This window comes from Dipteris shenzhenensis, chromosome 30 (assembly GCF_047967505.1).
Source record: "Dipteris shenzhenensis isolate YYH24624 ecotype China chromosome 30, Dip_SZ_1.0, whole genome shotgun sequence".
NCBI lineage: Eukaryota > Viridiplantae > Streptophyta > Polypodiopsida > Gleicheniales > Dipteridaceae > Dipteris > Dipteris shenzhenensis.
In genome coordinates this window covers 41,734,643-41,760,680 of record NC_141625.1, presented here as the reverse complement: position 1 = coordinate 41,760,680, position 26,038 = coordinate 41,734,643, and the positions used below count along the sequence as shown (strand labels likewise).

Sequence of the window (26,038 nt, the reverse complement as noted above, 5' to 3'; positions counted from 1 at the left end):
ATCATTTTTAAACACATTCTTACGACTTGGCAATATGTATTAAGGAATCATTCTCAAACACGAAGGTAAAGCCTGCAAGGATGACTTCACGCCTGATCTAGTTGCTGGATTTAGACAAGACTATCACATCCAAGCAGCACTGTCACCTGTCTTTTACTAATGTAAGGCTGGAAGGCTTTTGATTTCTCCAGCTGAGTGGTCCATCCCAAATCTTTCTCCCGCCGTGTCTCAGCCTCAAACTCGTTCCTTGTTTCTCTGCGGGTACCACTCTGCCAGACGCGTCCAAAACTGGGTAACCAGTTCTTATCAGCTTCAGATTTTCTACATGAAGGTTCGACACATGCCTCCATTTCCATCTCTGCCCTTCGTTTTTCCGCCCAAGCAGCGCCTACACGGTTGGGATTCCTTGACTTCTTCAGCCTTCCCTCCTGGATCTTCAATAGAGGTTGTCCAGTATCAACATCAACAATTGACGCTATGCCAATTTTTTGGCCAGTCAGCTGCAACCATGGTGGAGCAGCCCCAGAGTGCACATTTCCATCAAGACGACCTGAGGACGGCTGCCTTATGCATGTAAGACCTGTCACACCAAGAAATGATCAAAAATGTATGAGATTCTTTGGAACCATCGATAGCATAACATTCTCCAACTACTAAAGGAAAACTTCTTGTGGCAGAACATGATGATGGTAGCAAATCTTAACATCAAACGACACATAGTGAGACAACATTCCCATGGTACCTAAACATCTTCTGCCTCATTTTAGCCAGATGACCTGATGGATCATGAAAAAAAAGCACTTACAATGCACACTCACTCCTAGACTCAAGCTGCAACAAAGCTTTGCTAAGGTATAAACCAATCATTCATAATTTAGCCCCAATCCTGTAAGGATTCAATGAAAAAAAATTTGATCTAATGTCACAAGCTCAGGTATGGTACTGTTCATAGTGACTAATATTATCAGTACTCGATATGATACCAAGTTTTTGACCAGCCATCTGTAAGCATGGTGAAGGGCCTCCAGATTGCACATTTCCATTGCCGAGACCTGAGGATGGCTGTCTTAAGAGTGTAAGACCTGTAACAAACAAGAGGTAATCAAAAGTTAAAATCATGCATAAGGGATTTTTACAAACCAGATGTCACATAAAAAGGACGAGAATACCACAACACAATCTGTTATGAGCACAAGTGAGCACTGAGTACTACATAAAAATATCTAGCTATGCTACTCAACAACAGTGTGCACGCATATCTATACACACACACACATATATGTATGTATGTATGAATGTACACACACACTTGCTCACTGATCTCTCAGTTTTGTTAAGACTTATTGCTCACTTTTTTTATTTTTGACTTTAAAATTGAATTCTTTCTAGTATCCGACATGAAGCTATTTTATTGTTTGAATTGTTCTTTGAGATTAGCTTTTATAGCTTTCCTAATTGTACTACGGCTGGCTATACCTACAAGTCTATTCAAAACATTGTCATTTTTAGCATGCTTATATGTTTAATTTACTTATGTTTGAACCTTAGGCCTTTGAACTATGCTTCAAGACCCTCAAGATTCCTTATTATCTTAAGTAGCCTTTTGAGAACAAGCTCTAAGCTCAATTTGCAATTATATCTCTAACTAATTTAATGTTTTATTTAGCATTTCATTAGTGAAGCTTGAGAGCTTAAAGAGATACCTTTTAATAAGGTTTTGAAAACTGATTGGCAAAGATGTGAGGTTATTGATGTTAGACTTGCCATTTTCAATTTAGAAGGCTTAGTACAGTCCAATTTGATATAGATAGACTTGAGCAGCAGCAGAGAGCCAGGAAGGCTCTTGACATCAAGGTTCATGGTGGTACACGCACCAGCTCAGCCATTTTGAGAAGCTACCACCTAAATGACTCCACCTCGGTGGTGCTAGAGCATGGTATTGAGGGAGCATGGCAGGTCGGACAAGACCTCACTAGAGATCAGCCTCTCATGATATGTTTTAGGGACACCCAGGCTCGCCTAGCAGCCCTGCGCAAGCACGCAGCTATCTGAAGCCACCTCCAAGTTCACACAGATGGGGACCTTACTTCTCTACAGGTAGGAGAGGCAAGCCCTCCTACAGCAGCAGGATGTTGCTCATAGGGAGGGGGAGGAGACGGCTGTGGTACGCAAGGATCAACTCTTTACCGGCCCTATGCAAGGGCCCTTGACACACTTACGGATGGATATGGGTCTATAAGACTCACATGATGACTGCTTACTACCGATCAAAACTTGACTGTCCTCCCAAAGAAATGGGGAATTACAGTCTGGGACTGGAATTGTGATTGTACTATTGTAGATTCCTGCAAAAATAATGCCCTGCTGCGCAAAAACTACCGCTCAATGTAGACTCTGCTGTCACAAACACTAGAAGCCCAACTACTGTGTCCAATCATCCCACCATGCTGCTTCTGTGAACGCCTGATCACTAGGTGGTATGGCACCCTGATAGGCTCTTGGAACCATGAACTACATGCTATCCTTGTGAGCTGCAGAGGATTGGCTGGGCTGCTAATGCGGAAGCATGGAGCTTTGGAAGGCTAATGCATGATACTGGGCAAGCCACTACGGAAGAACCACCCACATAGAACTGCTGGTGATACTCCTTGAACTGCTAGGGTGATGATGAAGCCACTGAGCCTAGGCAACCAAAAGTGAACGCCTGGAAACTCCAAAATACTCAAATGCACTCCTGGAGATTGAGGCATTGCCATCTGCATGACTGCTCAGAGAGCAAGCTGGAATACACCTCCCTCCTCTGCTGGTGTGATAACTGCTGAGGATAAAAGCTATGCCACCCTCTTGGAATCTAGAACTGTGGATGTAAATGCCTCCCGAAAGTGATGCCGGGAGCAACAGAAACTGTGGCTGTGTCCCAATGGGACTGAGGGATGGTGGGGACTGACAAGACTTACTCTACTGAATGAACTAAAGAGAATGCTGTCCAAAGAAACTACAAGATGACTGGAACTCTAGGTGCCTCCCTAAGGAACTGTAAGAGGCCTGGAACAGCTAAGTACACCTCTAATGTTGGAATGGACTGATATGTATCTCTAAAGAGCTGAGAGATAGCTGGCATGGTGTCTTCTCGAAGGGATATTGGGACGGAGCCTGCTCGCCAAGGTACTGAGAAAAGAACAAGATTGATGAGCAGAACTCTGATGAATCGACCAAACTGTTCTCTTCACCAAGGGAACTGAGACTATGGACAATGGCCATGTCTTTTGTTGGTGGCTCATGGTCTACTGAAGAGGAATCTGACTAACTGACCTCGTAGAATGAAGGTACCTCTATACTGCCAACAGCTGCTCCTCCTCCTCAAGGAGAATACTCCTTCCTGCTAGGCCTAAAACTGGGCTAGCGAAATCCTGAGACGCCCCCTCCTGTTCAACCTCAAGGCCAATGGGACTGGAAACTGAGCCCACTAGTCCTTGAGTCGGCCCGACTAAAGCCGATAAAGCCAAGACCCATAGGAACTCACACCTGTCTATTGAATCTGGGGTGGCACCTTGGGTGTAAGCCCTAAGAGAGTTAACTAGGGAAACCGAATCACCCCCTCGGATGGTAGACCCAAGAGACTCATGTTGCAATTGTTGATGGGCCTGAGATGTCTCTAAGTATGGAAGACCTATTACAAATGAATGTGCAAACTGTATGATTCCTGATGAAACTAATCAGGCTAACTAAGCTCCCTTGATGGAAGACCCATAGGTGTTCAGGGAGCAAGATTGTATCCTTGAGCACAATCAGTTTCTTTCCACGCAGCTGCTGATCCATATCTAGCGTTATTGAAGTTCATCATCTGCTCAAGGCTCTTCCACCTTAGAGCACAGGTTCATGGCCTATCCTTCAGTAGTCGCCATCACAACATCATAGTCTGCTCAACCATCTGTTTCTCTAGGGTCCACCATCCTAAGGGACCCGCAATATACCTGCATGGAGTGCCTCAGGGTCTTTCATCCATGAGGTTATTGCAGCCAGTTCCACAACTAATTCTTAGGGGTTTTCCCCCTTTGGAGCCATAGGGGAGGTGGAGGTTGAGTCCTTTGTGGCTACGACCTAAGGGGGTCTTATAGTTTCTCCACTTGGATCCTTGGGGCTGTTGGAAAGGTCACCTCCCCATCTGTAAGCCCCCATAGGAGGAGAGCATGGGGGAGGGAGACCTAGGGCAGTACCCCACAGAAAGACAGAGAAAGGGGCTGCCACATAGACAGCATCATGGCTGTCATGTGGGCAGCACATCTAGAGCTGTTATGGGCAGATCAGAGGGTCAGAATAGTGCAGAAGCATGGCAGATCTGTACGGATTACAGACGCCTGCTGTACGGCTGGTTTCAGGGACATGTACGGAGCTCGGGCAAGGGCCCTAGAGCTGGAACAAGCCTGGAGTAGAGGCGAGATAGTCTGGGACAGATTGCGATGGATCTAGGACATGGAGGCGCACTGTCTGCAGCAGGTTTGGTGGGGCTGGACCCTGAATATATAGGAGGGCATCTGCCCTTGAAATGGGGGTCAAAGCCCTAGTATTGTGGGCCAAGGGCCCTTGTAATGAGAGCCCTTTAAGTGTGGTTTTCCAGCAGACTGGTGGGCCTGTTTGGGTCAGCCAGAATGATGCTGCTGGTCGGTTTTTTGCAGCAGGCCTGTCTGACATAGAGACATGGGTCGACGAGGAGTCAGATGCCTTTGTGAAGGTGAAGGACAGCATGGAGTGCTTGATACCTTCCATGTGTGTGGCTGTCAACACTGACACGAGGGTGGATTCCATGGAGGGCCCTAGGTTCTCATGGTCAGATGGATGCTGTACTTCAGAAGGGGACAGTACAGGATTACACACGCTCTTGGTGGGTGCCTCAAAGAGGTACAGGGTTTGCTTTCAGGGCAAACACACAGGCAGTACAACAGTCTTATATGTACTTGATGTTTTGCATTTGAGCCTTCATAGCATGCTGTGGAAAGACTCCGCTCTTCATTTGTCTCAGGTGATACAAGATTGGAAGGAATTGGCCTTCTTCGAAGGCAGAAGGGGAAGTATTGGTGCTTCTTCGAATATCAGATGCAGATTGCTAGAAGGTGATGGACAAAGAGTACTGAAGCCAAAAGAGTACCTGCTTGAGCCTCATAATCCAGTTCTTTTCAGCAAGGGGAGGCTGCAATTGCACCAAAGGGCTCCATCCTCAAAGGAGCAAGGATTAAATAGGAGTTTGTATCTGAGTTTCTATTTGTTTTCAGCACTTCCTATTTTCTCATTGTGATTTCTTTTCCTAGAAATCTAGAATATGCTACTAATGTTGTGTGAAGTTTGGATTACACATGCATCCTCCTTGCGGGTTGTGGTGCCCAGGGAGTCCGGTTCTCTCTAGTTCCAGCATTGAATCATTACTTATATAATGCTCAATTTGAGCATCCATTTTAGTGGTGTCCGAGTCCTCTCTCTCTCAAGAGCTTAAGTCAAAGTTTGTAAGATGCATTGCACCTTGGTCTAGTATCTCCATTTGAGAAATAAAGAGCCTGGATAAGGGGGGGACCCTGTCTTAGCCGCTCAACTCGAGTGCAAGCATTGAATTTCTCTTATTGCTCTTTCATGTTATCAAGAAATACAAGCATTCTCATTCATGCAATTTCAAATCCAACTTGCATCCATGTGCATTGTGAGAACTCGCATCCATGTGCATTGTGAGTAACTCTGTAAAAAAAGTATCTTAAACCCTTTATCTGAACTGTTGAAAAGCACAGAGTGGTTTCATTGGTATCAGACAGAGCCTAGGTAGTGGTCCCGTACTCTGTGTTTTTCCCTTGTTGCGTCCTTTCTTGTACTCCGTGGTGTCGCATATTGATGTGAATTCGTGTATTCAGACTAAGCAACATTTCTATTCTACCTTGAAAACCTTTCATTTATTGCCTTGGATATATATATATATACCTTTGTAAGACTAGAATATATCCAGTCAAACAAATTTAGATTTGTTATTGTTCTAAAGACCAAAAATCTACACAGAGTTCTCCATTTTAAATTTCTGCAACAACCCCTTCGAATACTTTGTTTGTACAGCAGCGATTCGGAGCTGAGCTGCTGCTCCTCCCCGCTCCCTTGCTGCACCCTCTCCCTCAGCCCGTCCCTCCCTCTCTCCCCTGAGCCTGCTCCCCCGCCCCCTCCCCCTGCCTGCTCCCTCGCCCCCTCCCTGCTGCTCCTGGCAAAGTGTCCAGAGGTCCTACAAATCCTGCACTGGTCCTGCCTGCCTGAAATCTCTACTCTCTGGCGAAAAAAGGAACCATCCGGGCGCTGGATCATAACATGATCCATCTTGAGGTTAGGATCCTTGCAAAGGACCCTAACTCTAGGAACCCCATCAGCCTTGGTTGCCTCTGCTGCAGTCAATGGCAACCCAGGGAGGGGTGGGATCTCAGCAACTGCGCCAAAATGCTCCCCAATAATAGAAAGAAGTCGATGGTAAACCTGGGGAAGCCCGGGGAACCTGATGAAGAGCGAGAAGATTTTCTTATCTACCTCCACTGGGTCGAAACCAATATGAAAGGCTTCAAAGAAGATCTTCCTGTGTCCCAGGTGTAAAAACTCAGCCTTGAGCACAGTGCTCGCAGCCCCTGGAGTGTCAAAAACAACCTAGAAAAAACCTCGTCCCAGAAGACGGACATCTAACAATCGAGGAGTGAGGTCTGGGGGGAGAGCCGCAAGCATCCAGTCTCTGGCTTGGGATCTGGAGGGGTGAGACCCGAAGATGCGTGCTAGCAACGTGGTAGAGCATTCAATCTCTACATCCTTCTTGAGCTACTGCAACTCGTCTTTAGAAAAGGTGATAGTTTTCGCGGCCGGTGGAGGTGGAGTAGGATTGGCTGACGGAGTATCCATCGCCAATCGAGGTGAGGAGGCCGACTCTAACAAATTAAAGGCTCCTTTCGTTCCAAAAAAAGCTGCGGGGGAAAAGGGGGGCAGAAGAAAGGGAAAGGAGGCAAGGAGGAAGCAGGGGGAAGGGGAAAGAAGGGGAGGGTTGAAGGGGAGAGGCTGAGAGGTTGAAGGGGAAAGGGGCAGGCTGAGAGGGAGGGAGGGGGTAGGCTAGGAATAGGAAAGGGAGAGGAAGGAGAAGCTGGAAGGGGGCGGGCTGGGAGGGGAGGGCTGAGAGGGAGAGGAGAGGAAGGAGAGGGAGAGGTAGAGGAAGGAGAGGGAGAGGAAGGAGAGGGAGGGGCAGGGAGGGGGCGAGGCAGGCTGAGAGGGGGAGGAGAGGGAGCGGGGAGAGAAGGGAAGGGGGAGGAGAGGGGGGAGGGGGCGGAGAGGCAAGGAGGGGGCGGGGGGGCAGGGGGGCAGGCTGAGAGGTAGGGAGAGGGCGGAGAGGCAGAGAGGGGGTGGGGGAGCAGACAGGGAGGGGGCAGAACAGCAAGGGGGGCGAGGGAGCAGGCAGGGGGAGGGGGCGGAACAGCAGGCAGGGGGAGGGGGCGGAACAGCAGGGAGGGGGCAGGATTGCCCCAGGAAGAAGAAAAGGCCCAAGAAGCCCTCTGGTACAGCTACCGCCCCATGGCCTCGACAGGGGGGACAGGGGGGTGGTATAGGTCCAGCACTTGCTCCTCGACCTCGACAGAGGGGTGGTACAGGTCCAGCTCCTGCTCCTCGACCTTCGAATGGCGGTCCTCCTCAGATTGGTATTGGTACAGGTCCAGCACCTGCTCCTCGGCCTCGACAAGGGGGTGGTACAGGTCCTTCACCTACTCCTCGACCCCCACCTACCTCAGGAACACGCGACGCTCTACAGTGGGTTCTGGTACGTGTGCAGATCCCTCCTTCAGTTCACGAGGGTACAGTAGTGGACGCTGCTTCACCTCGAGCTGTCCCTCCAGTCTCATCATGCACAGTCCGAGACGCTGAAGCTTCGACCTCCTCCCCGGTTGCAGCTTCTTCCTTAGATCCAGCGGTGCCAGATGCTCTTCTTGAGGCAGGAGAGGTCTCCACGGCTGGGCAGACACAGGATAGAGAGCATTCCTCACTTCCTCCCTTGGATAGGGGGAAGGGGATAGCTTACATACACTATTTATCCTCTTCCCTCACAAGGGATCCTTCGCACTCCGGTGTCTGGCTTGCTCCACAGGAACTCGTTTTCAGCCTTGGCAGAGGGTTCAGATTTCCTAGAAGAGGAGTTTGTGCCCGCTACTTTTGGGGAGCCAGTGATTAGGTTTCCTGTTGACAGGGCTTCTTCTTCAGGTGCCAGGATTCTTTCCCCTGTTGATTTTCCACCACTTGGTTCCATCCCTCCCCCCTCGAGCAGGTCGTCTTCCCCTGTTGAGGGGTTTGTTTCCGCCACTAGGTCGAGTAAGGTGTTCCACTCTACATCCTCCCGTCGATGAGGATTATTAGTTGGAACATACAGGGCCTAAGTGGCGTCCCACATCGCCACCGTAGACAGCTGATCCGGGATCAACTTCATCCAGGTGTTACTGGGGGTTCCATTGATATATTATTTATTCAAGAGCACAAGCTGGATTCTAGAGATTGTGCCAAGTCAGACAAGTTGCTTTCTGGCCATACTTTTTGGTCGCCTGCCTTGGGCACCAGGGGGGGCACTTCTATTTTAGTTTCGCAGTTGGTTCTCCCCTTAGTTGTTGGGCACGGAGTCATTATTCCCTCTAGAGCTCAGTGGATTATTCTTTTGATTGGAGGACGTAAGGTTGGTTTCCTTAACCTATATGCCTCCAACATTAGAGGGGAACGTGTCCTTATGTAGAAGACTTTGCTCTCCTGGGCCCCCACTGTGGATTCATGGGTGATTGGAGGTGACTTTAACATGGTCGAGTTACCGTCAGACAAAAAAGGGGGTAGAGAAGGCGGACTTCACTCTTTGGAGAGAGCAGCTTGGGATGCCTTCCTTTTCCATTTTTGTGGCAGAGATACTTGGTGTGATGATGCCTTTCTTATTCAGCCACAATCCCTCCTATTCTCTTGGTCGAACAGGAGGCAACAGATGCCTATTCATGCACGCATTGACAGATTCTATGTAGATGATTGGGCACTAGACAGAGGTGGATCGGTATGCATTGCTGCTGGGGTTTCCACTTCAGACCACTTCCCTGTTGTGCTGGCTATCTCAGAGCCTCACTTGAGAGGCCGGTCTGCCAGCATCAGGATTCCAGATGCCTTTTACACAGAGGAGGACCTTACAGAGGCAGCCCTGCAGATATGGTTTGCTCATGTCCAGGGTGGGCAGCCATATCCATCACATGTAGCCGCTGCCCTTTCTGGTATTAGCGACTTCTACCGCTCAGTTGCTTGTACCAGGGGATGAGATATTCTCAGACGTGAGATTGGTGTTCGCCAGCAGTTGGTAGCTTTGCAGAGGGAAGAGCAGAAACGACCTTCAGATGCTTGGATTCAGGAGCGCCTTGTTGCAGCAAGGGCTCATCTGCAGTTATTGCTTGATCAGAGAGCAAAGTATGCCTTTCATGCACGGGAGTCCTTCTGAATTCAGATGGGTGGTAGAGTCAATAAACACGTTTTCTCTACTCTTGGCCCTAGACATAGTAGAGAGTGTATCCCAGCCTATTGACTCACATGGGGTTTTACAGACAAAGCCTGATGATGTCTTACACATAGCTTCAGATTTCTATGCCACCCTTCTTACTGCTGATCCTAAGACACACGATAGAGAGGATGCTAGACAGGCTATTTGGCAGAATATCCCTGTGTTGGTGAATCCGGGTATGCATGTTCTAACTCGACGCACCTTTCACCAACACAGAGTTCAAGACTGCACTTTCAGCCCTCCACAAGGGCAAGTGCCCAGGTTCAGATGGCCTCACCCAATCTTTTTTCATTGCATTTTGGAATATGATTGGAGACTATATTACTTCAGCCCTGCAGGCCATTTGGGACTCTGGCGAGATGCCTGGGTCGCTTACAGAGGGTCTCATCCACCTTATCCCAAAAGGAGGTAGCAGAAATTTAGTGTCCCAGTGGAGGCCTATCACACTTCTGGGGACTTGTTACAAGATTCTGGCCAAGGCTATCAGCCTCCGATTGCAGCCACTTCTCCCTGATCTCATTCATGACACTCAGACGGGATTTGTGCATGGCAGAAGCATCTTTGATAACATTTTTTCTTTCTGGGAAGCTTCAGAGTGGGCCATGCAGAGTGGCCAGAATCTTGCCATTCTACTTTTGGATTTTGAAAAAGCTTATGACAGAGTAGATTGGGGTTTTTTGGAGGGCACCCTTCTACGCTTTGGCTTTACTGATGCTTGGATCAGAGGTGTTTCCTCTTTGTACAGATCAGCCCACAGCCAGGTACTTATTGGTGGGGTAAGGGGTGAGAGATTTCAGATTTCGAGATCAGTCCGTCAGGGATGCCCCCTTGCTCCTTTCCTTTTTTTGTTCGTGGCCGAAGCTATGAGTATCTATGTTAGATCTCAAGCTGACATCTTTGGGCTGAGACTTCCCATCAGAAGGGAAGAGGAGCTACTTGACAGTGAGTTGGCTGATGACACAGCAATTTACTTGGATGCCACTCCACAGACGCTCACTTCTTTCAGGACAGCATTGGATTTATTTTGCTTGGCGGCAGGGGCGTAGATAAATTGGCATAAATCCAATGGCTTTTGGATCAGTGATGAGGACACTCCAGTTTGGGGGCTTGACATAGGATTCACTTGAGTTCAGAGGGGTGTGCCTATCAGGTATTTGGGCTGCCAGGTCTGCTTGGATATTTCTACCACGCAACAGTTTGCTCCCGTTTTGGAGAGCATCAGAAGGAAGCTTCTTTTTTGGAGCTCAGCCAAGCTGGATCTTGCCTCTAGAGTTGTGGTGGTCAACCAGGTCCTCTTGGCCACAGCCTGGTTTGTTTGTTCATGTTGGTGCCGTTTTAGGGACTTCATCATTCAGCTCAGAAGACCGATCAGGAACTTTCTCTGGAGTGGGCTTGATGGCACAGCAGATGCCTTAGCCAGGGTGGCTTGGGAGACCCTCATCCTCCCTACACAAGATGGGGGTCTCAATATTATTGATCCTGATTTACAGTGCAGAGCTTTACTTTGCAAGATGGTGGTGCGAGAACTTATGCCAGGGCAGGAACCGTGGAAGGACTTTCTTATCAGCAGCATACAGAGGTGCACACCTTCTTCAGGAGGAGACTGGATGAGCAGTGTTAGATGGATCTTCAGGTCACCTTCGTCCCCTCTCATGGTTGCCATTCTGAAAGCTTGGGCCAGTTTCAGAAGCTCTCTTTGGAGGATTCCTCCTTCCTCCCGGGAAGAGATTCATAGGCAGCCCATCATGTGGAACGACAGTATTTTAGATGATCTTGGCAGGCCACTGGGTGCCTCACTCTACATGCAATGGGCCAAGTGGGAGAGGGGACTTGCTACTTCTTTGGGATCTTGGAAAGCTTTCCGTAGGCTTCCAGAGGAAACCAAATCAAGGTTGACAGTACATCTCAGAGGGAGTGCAGGGAGGATCTTGCAGATTGAGGCAGCCCTTCCAGAGGCTTGGATAGACACAGATGATATGCCACTCACTTCCTCCACTTGGGCAGGTACTTTCTCGAGAGGCGGGGTTCCGCTTCAGGTCTTAGCTTTCCGAGATGCACAGGAGGATGCTTTGGTTTTTAGTGTCCAGGATGGTGGCAGATTGCTCAGGTCCACAGAGGACATCTTGCTTGAGTCTGCTTTTCAGCCTATTAGGGTTGTAGGTCTTTTGATGCAGGGATCAGATTCAGAGTGGTTCCTAGACCCAGACCCCCGGCTACTCTCCACCGGGTCTTGGAGGCTCTGGCTCTATGGGGGAGTTCCCATCAGGTATTTACAGTGGGACCCCGGAGAGTGGGAGTGGATTGACGCAGGGCATCGAGAGAAGAGCATCCCCTTCTTTCGTTACACGGTCAGTAATGCCAGGAGGTTTCAGCTCAGTAGTAGAGGTTGGAGACTCTCCAGAGTTCCTCATTGGGAGACTTTTGGTATTACTGCGGATCAGCAGAGGTGCTTCTGGAGGAGGCTCTGGAAATCCCACAGGAATAGAAAGATCACTATCTTCTTTTGGCTTTCTATCCATGGAGGGATTGCAGTGAACCTTTGGAGGTCCAGGTTCGGAGCCGACCCTACATGCCCTCGATGCCTTTCTGCTTCGAAGTCTATTCAGCATTGCTTATGGGATTGCAGACAGGCGAGGTTGATTTGGATGGGGTTAGCCAGGATTTTCAGTCAATTTGCCCATTCCCCACTTTTTATGACATGGGGCTCGGTGGCTTGGCTTTCTCTTACAGGACCTCAAGTTTTCTATGAGGGAGTTGACTCCTCTCAAGCCATTTCGGTTCGACGTCATCGGATTGAGTCCTGCTCGTTGGATGTGGTACCACACCTTGCTTTTACAGCTGTACATGCCTCTGTGGATACTTCTTGGGAGATTCTAGCGAGCATAGCAGCCTGGCATATCTGGAGAGCCAGATGCACAGAGGCTATGGAGGGTACTCAGGTTCATCCCTCGCACACATTGGCTAGTATCTGGACAGACATCGTACATACTTTGATGGCCGTATGGACGGGTATGCAGGGGGACTCCTGTGCAGCCTCAGCTAGGAGGGCTTCTTTCTGCAGGGAATGGAAGGATTCTCCTTTCTTCTCTGAAACGACTACAGGGTTGAGATGGCACTTTCAGCCTCAGCCTTGGTTGTTTTCCACCTCACTCTGAGGGATTTTTTATTTATCCTCATGATTTCATGATGTATTCCGCTTTGAGCTTGCTCTCGCGGGTTTTTTTTCTTACTTAATAGAAGTCTTTTTCGTGGAAAAAAAAAATCTACACAGAAAACAAAAGATAAAACGAAAGAGAAGAAAAAATAGAGGTAAATAAAAAGTTTAATGAAAAACAAAAGGAAGACATACTTAGCAAGCAAAGCAACACTTATGTCATCATCAGTGCCCAAGAATAAGCAGCTATACTAGGTTTCTAAAGACCCGCAAAGTCTCTTGGGCAAAGCCAGTGCTTACTAAAATACGTCAAAAAAACAAAAAAACAAAAAAACAAAACAAAAGAGAAAGAAAACAAGTGAGTACAAGTACTCGTGAGCACTGCCTTCAATTGGTTCTGTCGAATGAATGATTAATTTGCAACACTTGTGATGGAGGCCCAAGTATGTACAAAGAGAGAGAGAGAGAGAGAGTTCTAAAAAAAGAAAGTGTGTGTGAGTGAGTGTCTATGTGAGAAAGAGAACCAAAATAGAAGGGGCCACGTGGTGAAAAATGGTGTGGGATACTTTTTTAAGAAAAGTGTTACGATAGCTCTGCCTGGAAGGCAGTGCTAACAAAAAATAAAGGAGGAAGGTGACTAAGCAAAAATAAAGAAGTCAAGAAACAAATCTTCCAAAAAACAAGTATAAAATCTCTCTCTCTCTCTCTCTCTCTCTCTCTCTCTCTCTCTTATTTAAAACATAAAAAGCTAAATGGACCCTTTACACTTATATATCACTTCCTACAAAGAGGCAAAATTACATTCCTAACTTAGAAAGCACAAGCATACTCAATCAAACTCTCTTTTGAAACTCATCTCTTGAAGAATACGCAAGTTCTCGTGGCCGGTGGAAGAGGTCGATGATTGGCTGAATGGGTGGCCATTCGTCAATCGGAAGTGGACGGCTGACTCAAAAATTTTGAAAATCCATCCATCACTTGGAGTAGGATGAAGGGGGAGGCTAAAAGAAGGAGAGGGAGGGAGAGGCTGAAGGGGGGAACTGAGAGGGAGGTAGGGGTTCAGAGAAAGGGAGGGATTGAGAGGGAGAGAGAGAGAGAGAGAGAAGGGGAGGGGAGAGAAGGGCTGAGAGGAGGAGCAGAGTCGGCAGAGGAGCAGCAAAGGGGGGAGGAGTGCTGAGGTGGAAGGTTTAGGCAGCAGATTAGGCAATGGGGTGGCAAGCAGTGGGGGGGAGAGGGAGTGAGGCGGAGGGGAGGGAGAGCAGGCAGAAGGGGGCAGGGGCAGCCAGCAGGGGGGGAGAGAGCAGGGTGGAGGGGCGGGAGAGCACGACGGAAAGGGCTGGCAGCGGGGGGCGAGAGCAAGGTGGTAGAGGGGCGCGGAGAGGCAGCAAGGGGGCAGGAAGAGGCAGCCAGAGCTAGAGGGTGAAGGGGGTTGTAACCGGACTTCAAGAAACTAAAGGGCAGTAATCCTCGTCTACTCAGTCATAAACCTCATAAATAGCCACAATGCAAACTTTAATAACTTAAACCACTTAACAGTGTTTAGAAATAAACTTCAACAACAACAAGGGGGAGGCTAGAATGCCCCCGGCTCAAGTGCAAATAAATAAACTTCAGCCATGTCTATGGCTGCCTGCATTGATCCTTCAATGCAGAGTGAGCAGTGTCGCTGCTCGTGATCTTCGTGGGGCAACAATTGGTGTCGTATATTGATGTGAATTCGTGTATTCAGACTAAGCAGCATTTCTCTTCTGCCTTGGAAACCTTTCATTTATTGCCTTGGAAATGATTTCATTAATAAATATACTTCCGCTGCCCGCATTGATGCTTCAATGCAGGGTAAGCAGTGTCGGCTGCTCGTCATCTTCGTGGGGAAATGGTAAAACTCATGTCGCATATTGATGTGAATTCGAGCAACATTTGTCTTCTGCCTTGGAAACCTTTCATTTATTGCATAACAACATCAGGCTAGGCCAATTGCATAACATCAGGCTAGTAAGTCACCTCAAGGTTGTCGGAAGTATAGGGACAATGCCCCACATGTAAGCCCCTAGATGAGGAGAGCAAAGGAGCTTGACACCTGCACTATGTTATGAATAGATGCATCAGTAGTGGGATGGACTGATACTGTCAAAAGGGCAGCAAGATGGCTGCAACATGGGCGACAGAAAGAGTTTGTTCTTCATGTTGTTTTAGGGCATCCCAATAGGCCACCTGTGTCAACGTTTAAGGGGTGGCTGTGAGGCTGGAAAGAGCCCAGCCATGAGCCCAAATGGAGGGCCAAAGAACTCAGAAAGAGAGGCCGGGATGGGGTTTTATAGGCTCCAACAACCGTGGCTGGTCGGCCTGTCAGAATGGCTGCCAACAAGACCTGCAGCAGGCCAGCAGGGACAGAAGCAGACTGCAGCAGACAAACAGGACAGGCAAAAGGTGCAGACGGCTGTACAAACAGCACGGTCAGCCATATTGGTGCTGCCAGGTGGCAGCCTGGTCGGGTCAGTGCACGGAGTGGTCAGCCAGATTCTGGATCCGGTTGGCTGGCTGCTCTTCTGGTCGGCCAGTCTGTTAGGGTTACTTACCCTATATAAGGAGCCCCACTGTGAGGTTCCATGGATCTAGGGATCCAGTCTGCAGATCACTTTCGAGGGTGAAGAAAAGAGGCAGTTCCAGGGATCAGCATTCAGTTCAGACCTCAGCCTGTATAGGGGCAGATCCAGGTGCATGCCTTGAGCCACAAGGGGAGCACAAGACTGTCAGGAGAGACCAGCAGAGCTGATATTTGTCTTGTTTTCTCAGTTGGGAATTGCAAGGACATACATTCATCTACATGTTGCATTAGCTTTGCTATATTCCAGCAAGTGTACGTGTTTTTTCCAATAGGGATGCACCTATGCTTCTAGTTAAGAAGAAGACACTTCTATGCGTTTCTGTGTAGATTATAAGGCTGGGAACAAACTGACAATCAAGAACAAATATCCTTTACCAAGGATGGATGATCTCATTAATGGAAACCTTTCATTTACTGCATAACAACATCAGGCTAGGCCAAGTGCAACCTAGTAAGTCACCTCAAGGTTGTCGGAAGTATAGGTACAATGCCCCACATGGAAGCCCCTAGATGAGGAGAGCAAAGGAGCTTGACACCTGCACTATGTAATGAATAGATGCATCAGTAGTGGGATGGACTGATACTGTCAAAAGGGCAGCAAGATGGCTGCAACATGGGCGACAGAAAGAGTTTGTTCTTCATGTTATTTTAGGGCATCCCAATAGGCCACCTGTGTCAACGTTTAAGGGGTGGCTGTGGGGCTGGAAAGAGCCCAGCCATGAGCCCAAATGGAGGGCCAAAGAACTCAGAAAGAGAGGCTGGGATGGGGTTTTATAGGCTCCAACAACAGTAGCTGGTCGGCCTGTCAGAATGGCTGCCAACAAGACCTGCAGCAGGCCAGCAGGGACAGAAGCAGACTGCAGCAGGTCGGCAGACAAACAGGAATATGGCTATACAAACAGCACGGTCAGCCATATTGGTGCTGCCAGGTGGCAGCCTGGTCGGGTCAGTGGTCGGCCAGACTCTGGATCCGGTTGGCTGGCTGCTCTTCTGGTCGGCCAGTCTGTTAGGGTTAGTTACCCTATATAAGGAGCCCCACTGTGAGGTTCCATGGATCTAGGACTCCAGTCTTGAGATCACTTTCGAGGGTCCAGGTGCATGCCTTGAGCCACAAGGGGAGCACAAGACTGTCAGGAGAGACCAGCAGAGCTGATATTTGTCTTGTTTTCTCAGTTGGGAATTGCCACGACATACATTCATCTACATGTTGCATTAGCTTTGCTATATTCCAGACAAGAGTACGTGTGTTTTCCAATAGGGATGCACCAATGCTTCTAGTTAAGAAGAAAGACACTTTTATGCGTTTCTCTGTAGATTATAAGGCTGGGAACAAACTGACAAACAAGAACAAATATCCTTTACCAAGGATGGATGATCGGAAACCTTTCATTTACTGCATAACAACACCAGGCTAGGCCAATTGCATAACAACATCAGGCTAGGCCAAGTGCAACCTAGTAAGTCACCTCAAGGTTGTCGGAAGTATAGGGACAATGCCCCACATGTAAGCCCCTAGATGAGGAGAGCAAAGGAGCTTGACCCCTGCACTATGTTATGAATAGATGCATCAGTAGTGGGATGGACTGATACTGTCAAACGGGCAGCAAGATGGTTGCAACATGGGCGACAGAAAGAGTTTGTTCTTCATGTTATTTTAGGGCATCCCAATAGGCCACCCGTGTCAACGTTTAAGGGGTGGCTGTGGGGCTGGAAAGAGCCCAGCCATGAGCCCAAATGGAGGGCCAAAGAACTCAGAAAGAGGCTGGGATGGGGCTTTATAGGCTCCAACAACAGTAGCTGGTCGGCCTGTCAGAATGGCTGCCAACAAGACCTGCAGCAGGCCAGCAGGGACAGAAGCAGACTGCAGCAGGTCGGTAGACAAACAGGAAGACGGCTGTACAAACAGCACGGTCAGCCATATTGGTGCTGCCAGGTGGCAGCCTGGTCAGATCAGTGCACGGAGTGGTCGGCCAGACTCGGGATCCGGTTGGCTGGCTGCTCTTCTGGTCGGCCAGTCTGTTAGGGTTACTTACCCTATATAAGGAGCCTCACTGTGAGGTTCCATGGATCTAGGGATCCAGTCTGCAGATCACTATCGGGGGTGAAGAAAAGAGGCAGTTCCAGGGATCAGCATTCAGTTCCGACCTCAGCCTGTATAGGGACAGATCCAGGTGCATGCCTTGAGCCACAAGGGGAGCACAAGACTGTCAGGAGAGGGCAGCAGAGCTGATATTTGTCTTGTTTTCTCAGTTGGGAATTGCAAGGACATACATTCATCTACATGTTGCATTAGCTTGTTAATATATGAGCAGTGAGTGAATATAACAGGAAAGCATGAGACACCAGTAGGCCTGAAAGGTTGCTGTAATTCAGCTCTCAATGAAGCAGTAAAATGTAGATACAATCCTCATAAATAGAGGAGAAAATACTGCTCTATAACAGCAATACAAAACCTGTAGTACAGCCTGCTAGAAGAGCCTGAGAGAGACTGTAGAAGGCAGAGTAATGCTGTTCTGAATCTCAGCAATGCGGGCACTCAAAGGCAGCAGCGGAAGCTGGAAGGAGAGGTGCAAATATGAGCTGAGAAGCAGGAACACCAGGGCTGAACTGAAGGACAGCAACAGGCAGGGGTGAAAGATCTGCAAGGGGAGCGAGGGCAGGCAGCAGGGCAGCAGAGGAGCACTGGAGGAGGCAGAGAGCTGCAGGAGGCCTGAGGAGCTGCACCAGAAGATGATCAAAATGAGGAGGGGGAGGGCCCTTATGTAGGGGAGGCCAGGGTAGGTGGTTGGTCCAGTTGGCCTAGGCCGACCAGCTGGTCGGTCAGCCAACTGGGCCGACCAGCTGGTCAGCCAGGAGCTGGTCGGCCAGGGGCTGGTCGGCCAGAGTTGGTCGGCCAGGAGCTGGTTGGCCAGGGTTGGTCGGCCTGGTCTGTCCCCCTCTGTCCCCCGCTTCGGCCCTGTCTCGTGGGTGCCGGAGTTGTGCTGGAGCGAGTCCTGTGGAGGTCGAAAAAGAGCCTGAATACGGACTAACTGAGACCTCTCTCACTGGGCGGGCACACCCACATCAAAGGCCCTCACTCTGTACAGAACACCTGGAGATGTCAATCTCAACACCCCCTCTCAGCTCCAGGGTGTGGCACAAGACCCAGAGAGCTGGCATGACGCTGGAGGAGGGGAGAGGAAACGGGTTTGGTGAAAATGTCGGCGACGTTGTCGGTAGTGGTGCTGAAGAGGAGCAAAATGGTACCGTCAAGAACCTTCTCCCGAGTGTAGTGGTACTGAATTTCGATGTGCTTTGTCCGAGCATGGAAGACCGGATTGCGAGCAAGGGCGAGACAGCTTTGATTGTCACAAAAAAGTGTGGTAGGAGCGTGTTGCTGAAAACCACAATCGAGAAGAAGGCGCCGAAGCCACACAGCCTCACAAGTGGCACTACACATGGCATGATACTCAGCCTCGGTGGAGGATAGGGCGACCGTGGGTTGTCGTTTACTGGACCAGGAGATAGCCGCAGAGCCAAAGGAGAAAACATAGCCCGTGGTAGAGCGGCGAGAATCGGGGTCGCCAGCCCAATCAGAGTCACTCCAACCTCGGAGAGTGAGCGGGGAAGGAGAGGAGCCACCGGCAGTATATAGGAGCCCGAAAGTAGAGGTTCCCTGAAGATAGCGGAGGAGACGTCGAGCAGCCTGCCAATGAGAAAGCGAAGGGGTTTGCATAAAGGTACTGAGGGTGCCGACAGAGAAGCCGAGATCCAGCCGAGTGTTAAGGAGCCAGATAAGAGAACCAACAAGCTGGCGGTAGAGGGAGGCATCAGGATAAGCAGTGGACCCAGAAGCAGAGAGTTTAGAGTTGAGATCCATGGGAGAAGTGATGGGCTGACAATCAGCCATGTGGAAAGTTTCGAGGAGCTCGTGAACATAGCACTGCTGAGAGACAAAATACCCCCTCTTGGTCTGCCAAATCTCGAGACCCAAGAAAAAATGGAGGAGGCCCATATCCGTCATCTCAAATTCAGTTTGAAGAGCAACTTTAATGGCAAGGATATGAGTGGTATGACTCCCAGTAAGAATCAAATCATCCACATAAAGAATGATGAAGGTATGAAGCTGTCCTTCATGAAAGAGATAAAGATTGGGATCAGCCAGAGAGCGCTGAAGCCCTTGGCGGCAGAAGAAAGTATCAATGCTCTGATTCCAAGCCCTAGGAGCTTGCTTGAGACCGTAGAGGGCCTTGCGAAGGCGACAGACCATGGTAGGAGAACGAGAATCAATGAAGCCGGGTGGCTGATCCACATATACCTCTTCTTGAAGATCGCCATTCAAAAACGCAGATTTGACGTCCATTTGAAAAATGGGCCACTGATGGTGGGCCGCAAGAGCAAGGATCGTTCGGATGGTGCTCATCCGGGCGGTAGGTGCAAAGGTCTCCCCATAATCGATGCCGGGTCGTTGAGCATAGCCTTTAGCCACCAGCCGAGCTTTATACTTGTCGAAAGAGCCATCAGAGGCGTACTTTGTTTTGAATATCCACCGGACACCGATCACGGAACGGTGAGAGGGACGAGGAACAAGGTCCCAGGTGTGGTTCCGAAGAAGAGCATGAATTTCCGCTTCCATAGCCTGTTTCCAATGAGGCTGGGCCAGAGCCTGAGGAACGGTAGTTGACTCGCGAGTGGCGAGGATGCGAGACATAAGGGCGTAATTGACATGGAGGGGATCAGAAGAGGACGGTGGGGGGTGGCGATGAGAGCGACGAGGACCATCATCAGGGTGCGGTTCGGAGTAGGGATCCTCAAGACCGGAGGAGTGGAGACTCGAGAGTATCAATGAGCCATCGCGGAACACGTACCGAGCGGGGTTCCAAGGGAGGAGCAGACGAGGTTGGAGCCGGAGAAGGAGGCGGAGGAGAGGGAATAGGAGGAGATGTAACGGGGGACGAGGCAGGTGGAGGGGTAGAGGGCTCCGGGGCATCAGACGGATCTCCAAGAACAGGAGGAGAGTCGGAGAATGGCGGAAGGACCTGCTCGTCGAAAAGGACATCCCTGCTCACGGAGATGATGCGGCGGCGGGGATCATATAGGCGATATCCAGTGGAGACGGAGTTGTAGCCCACAAACAAGAGCTTGTGGGACTTAGGATCAAGCTTTCCACGATCAGATTTAGGAATATGAACATAAGCATCACAACCAAACACTCGAAAATGAGGAACATCGGGCTTAGAACCATAGTAAGCCTGATAAGGGGTCAAGCCTGGAACCGCTGATGTCGGAGAGCGATTAAGAGTATGGATCGCTGTCATCATGGCCTCAGCCCAAAGGGACTGAGGGAGCTGACTGTGAGTCAGCATTGTCCGAGCCATTTCAACGCCGGTACGATGTTTACGTTCAACCACGCCATTATCAGAAGGGGTACCTGTGTTGGCAAATCCCCGTTTGACACCATGACTACTCAAGAACCGATCAAACTCGAGAGAGGTGAACTCACCACCCTTATCAGCACGAAAAATTTTGAGCGAGTGGTTGGATTCTTTCACAACCAGGGCCAGCCCAGGTCTGGAATCGACTGAAAGCCAGATCCTTGTGGGAAAGAAAATAGATCCAAGAATAGCCACTGAAGTCATCAACAAGGAGCATGTAGTACGAGGCTCCCCCCAGTGACATAGCCTGCATAGGGCCACATAAGTCGAGGTGAACAATGCCAAGCGGAACGGTGGCACGGCGAGAGGCATGACGGGCGAACGGCTCGCAATGTTGTTTGCCCAATATACAAGAGGGATAGAGACCTTGGCGAGTGCCGACGTTAGGGAGGCCGAGGACAAGCTGGTCACGGAATGCACGATGGAGAGCATCAATGTGTAGATGACCAAACCGGTAGTGCCAAAGGTCGCCAAGGGAGGTGCCTGTAAGGGAGGGAAGGGCGACAAGCTTGTAGATACCATTGGTAGAATGGCCGGTCCAAACCGGCAGTCCTGTAGCATGATCGCGGATGGTAACAGAGGTCGCTTCAAACTCGACCTTCATATTGCTTTGACAAATCTGATGAACCGAAAGGAGATGAAAGCCGAGAGACGGAACATAAAGAACACGAGAGGAGTGTTTAACCCCTTTGCCATCATGAATAATATCAAGAGAGCCCTCTGAATGAACAGGAATAGAGTGCTTGTCGCCGATGCAGACACGACCAGGATGAGGAGTGAGATCCTGGAGCAGCGAGGAGGAGGGGGTCATATGCCGAGAAGCCCCACTATCAACGATCCATTCATGAGCATCGGAACTATGGAGAGCCAATGACTCTACTTCAGAAAGGGGTACCGAATTCAAGAGCTCAAAGTGAACAAATGCAGGGGTGGGAGTAAGGGAAGCATCAGCCGCAGCAGCCATGGGTGCGTCGGCTCGTTTGTGTTTGCGGTAGGGACAATTGCGCCAATAATGGCCGGGAGTGCCACAGTGATTGCAATTGCCTTTGGGAGCAGGACGGTCGCTGGAGGGATCTGAAGAAGATGGGCTAGCGGCAGAGGACGGAGCATTCTTGGATCGAGGTTTAGGACGGTGGGCCACAAGAGCCTCAGAAGGGCCATCAGAGGATTTGATGAACTGTTCCTCTTGATCCATCATCGTGGGGACAAGTTCCTCCCAAGTGATGGTGCTGAGGCGGCCAGAGGTAATAAGAGAAGAATAGAATGCGGCGTATCGACTGTCTGTAATAACATGAGATAAGAGAGTAATAGCCATATCTTCGGAGAAGATATCCTTGCCTGCATGGAGGATGTCCTGATGCATGCTCTGCATTTTATTGATGTGGTCCCGTATGGAAGAGGAAGTAGCCGGATCGAGGCGACGAAGCTGAACTTCCAAGGAGATACGTTTCATGGGAGTGACGCGAAGATACATGCCATCAAGGAATTCCCAAATAGCACGTGCAGAAGTAAGGTGCTTGATATGATTGAGAACCCCTGGTTGACAATTGAGAAAGATGAACGAGCGCACACGAGCATTCAATTTGTCCCAGATAAGAGAAGCATGCGGATCATCCTCAGGAGTCGGACGAGGGATCCCGGGATCAACAAACTCGGCAAGATCATAAGATTCCAATACGGATGCCATCTGAATTTTCCAAAGGGAATAGTTGGTCCCATCCAACTGTCGAGCATCTGGAAATGTAGGAAGGGTGGGGATGCGTACAGGCTTGTCAGACTCTTGAAAGAAGCTGGACATAGGGGGAACGCGGAGATCCGGAGTGGAATCCTTTGTTTCAGCAGCCATGACTGGAAACAGGGAGTGGACAGCAACCAGGGGCTGAAGAGGGCAGCCGACCAGGAGAATAGGTGCTGGTGAGCAGATCGAAATCTGGAACGGGGCTGCTTCGGCCCTGTCTCGTGGGTGCCGGAGTTGTGCTGGAGCGAGTCCTGTGGAGGTCGAAAAAGAGCCTGAATACGGACTAACTGAGACCTCTCTCACTGGGCGGTCACACCCACATCAAAGGCCCTGACTCTGTACAGAACACCTGGAGATGTCAATCTCAACATAGCTTTGCTATATTCCAGACAAGTGTATGTGTGTTTTCCAATAGGGATGCACCAATGCTTCTAGTTAAGAAGAAAGACACTTCATGCGTTTCTGTGTAGATTATAAGGCTGGGAACAAACTGACAATCAAGAACAAATATCATTTACCAAGGATGGATGATCTCATTAATGGGCTTTGCGAGGCCAAGTATCTCTCGAAGATAAATTTAAGAACACACTCTCATCAAATAAGGATATTTGAAAAAGATGTCTATATGACCATATACCTAGATGAATCCAGGAACAAAACCATAACCTCCATCACGCATAGCAAGGACAAGCTACTATGACATCCCCACTAACGTCATCAGCGCCCAACAGTGGGTTTAGACCATAGTAAAAAAATATGCTCTCACACATACAAATCCACACACCCACACATACTTGAGCATCCTTTTATACAAAGTCTTCGTACTGAGTTTTTGTCGGCACTCTGGAGGTGAAGGGCAAACTCAGCCATGACGAAGGCTAGCACTAAAGGAGAAGGCTAATCAAAAAGTAGTCCAAAATCTCTTCATTCAAGCTACAACTGCTTGTGAAGTCTAAACCATTTCATTTAAGTCTCTCCCAAACGAGCATCTAAATCTAGCTGATAGGGCAACACACCATTTAAGATAGAAAGAATAATCACAATACCAGCAGGCCGCAACTTGGACGAAAACTTCACAAGGTGAAATTTGCATATCCGCTAATAGCAGAAGCATATACCTAGATGAATCCAAGGGCCACAGCTAATGTAATCCCTCTCACTCTTGGACAGCAATTACTCTTTGATTCACTACGAACCTCCTTCGTAAAAGACAGCAAGCACACTTCCCTTTTTGCTCTCCCTCTCTCTCTCTCTCTCTCAACAGACACACTAGGGCCCAGGACAACATGTCGGGCTGGACCCCCCCGAAGGTATTTTATTACTTGAAGAGAATCTGTTACAAAAGTTCAGCGTAGAGCTGTCTGATACACACTCTAATCCAAAACGTGAATCCTTCATTACAAGTGCTTCAAGCTCATTTCAAATTGGCAACATGCCACTTGTCTAAAATTTAGACTAAGTCCTATTACATGCCACTAAGGGCCATTCTGGAGTCTTCAAAGCACTTGGTCACACGAACCGCCTCCTAGATGCTTATTAGGCTCCGGTAACGCTTAGGAAAAATAACTCTTCCTAGTACCTGCAACAATTAATTAAAGCGCACCACCATGGCACCCATTAATTGTTAGCGCTTTGCATGCAAATAACACACTGTGGACTAATTCTAGTCAGAATTAGTCACGGTGGGCGTCCCCACTGAATACATGTGCACACCTAAACAAATATAAAAATATATATTTATTCTCTGGTTGACCGGAGTCAACACTCTTGATTATAATTAAGGAGCTTTGACCAAGGGTCGAGGCGCCTTAATTATAGCCAAGTCTCTCCAACCGAAGTTGGCACATCTTGGTTAACCGGTGTTAACTCTCTTGGCGCATGCCAAGTCTTGTTGACCGAAGTCAACACTCTCTGACCGTAGTCAGCTCTGTGGTTCTCTGGTTAACCGCAGTTAACCCTCTTGGTAATAAATCAAGTCTCCCCGACCGAAGTCAGGTTTACTTGACTAGAGTCAAGTGTCTTTGACCGTAGTCAATTCTTTGACCATTAAAAGAACTCTTTGACCATAATTAACACATATAAAACTCTTTAATTATGATCAAATAAATAGTCAACTGTACTTTGACTTAGGATATTTACATTGTGGTGACATCCCCTCGGCTTCTATTCAATTGACCTCAACTGAAAAGCTTCTTTGTAAACATCCAAAAGCTGTGGATGATCGGATAACATGTCTTCGTCCATCCACTTGGCATCTAATGCCGTAAAATTCTTGAATTTTACAAGATACCTGTAAAACTCCTTACCCTGAGGGCCTTTGCATACAGTATGGTACACAATCTGCTCTGGCTGAAGGACCTCCTCCAGCTCATCCAATTCTGGTGGATCCTCTGATACTGGTTGTGTAGGCTCTAGTCCCTGGAATTTCTTTAGAATACTCACATGGAATGCATTGTGAATCCTCCAATGCTCTGGCAATGCTAACCTGTATGCAACCTCATTTATTCTTTCCGTAACCCTGAAAGGGCCATAGTATCTGGGAGATTAACTTTACATACACTTTCTGTTTGCCTTTAAACTTGCGGAGCCTAGCTTTTTCAAACTTCAAAAGTACCCAGTCCCCTTCCTTGAGATCTAGCTGTCTCCTATGCTTATCTGCAGCTCTTTTATGTTTCTCTTGAGACCTTTCAATTGCTGTCCGGACTTGGCTGTAAGCTGTCTGGAGGTCTCTCACAAACTGATCAGCTGCAAATATTTCATCTTTGGTCCTCAATATAGGTGGCAAAATCACCTTTCCATATATGACCTCAAAAGGGGCTTTCCCTGTAGAGCTATGTACTGTATTATTGTAAGCAAACTCTACCAATGGTAGGTACTTTTCCCAGTCTGAACTTTGGTCACCCACGTAGCATTTCAGCATATCCAAAACTGTAGAATATCCAAAACTGTAGAATTTGCTACTTCACTTTGACCATCTATCTAGGGATGGAAAGAAGAAGAAAAATTCAGATTCGTCCCCATGTTATCAAATAAAGCTCTCCAGAATAGACTGGTCATTCTGGGATCTCGATCACTAACAATGGACTTAGGCATACCATGATGCTTAAAGATCTGTGCCATGAAAAGCTTAGCCATATGATCTGCCTTTATGGTTTTGCGAACCGGAATGAAATGAGCTTGCTTGCTGAATCTATCAATGATAGTCCAAATCCCATCATTCCCTGACTTTGATCTTGGCAAATCAAAAATAAAGTCCATTGTAATACTTTCCCATGGTGCCTGAGGCACGGGAAGAGGCATAAGTAGGCCAAGTGCCTTCCGTCTATCATACTTCACTTTCTGACACGTAAGGCATTCAGTAACAAACTGATGTATATCTTTCCGCATCCCTGGCCGAAAGAAATACCTCTCTAGTGCTAGAGTTGTTGCTGTAATTCCTTCATGTCCAGCATAGGGAGGTGCATGGCATTCCTCCAAAATCTTTTTCCTCATCTCCTGGGTGATGCATAGGCAATCATCTTTCATTAGATACCCATCTTTCAGGGAATAGTGACTCGTGGTTTGC

General features: G+C 48.6%; 1 protein-coding gene across 3 annotated transcripts in view; it reads right to left on the bottom strand.

Annotated features, from left to right (window-relative positions):
• The window catches only part of LOC147882139 (coiled coil protein), a 69,687-nt gene that overhangs the window by 18,881 nt on the left and 24,768 nt on the right, over positions 1-26,038 (bottom strand). For 2 of the 3 annotated variants that reach the window (XR_015543970.1, XM_087401953.1), the window contains exon 4: positions 147-580. Coding sequence is in view for 2 of the 3 variants with exons in the window: in XM_087401953.1 (XP_087258079.1) it covers positions 147-580 (434 nt within the window). In the remaining variant the exon portion in view is untranslated. Of the gene's footprint in view, positions 1-146; positions 581-983; positions 1,083-26,038 lie in introns of all 3 variants that reach the window. The other variant, XM_087401954.1, reaches the window with a different exon arrangement.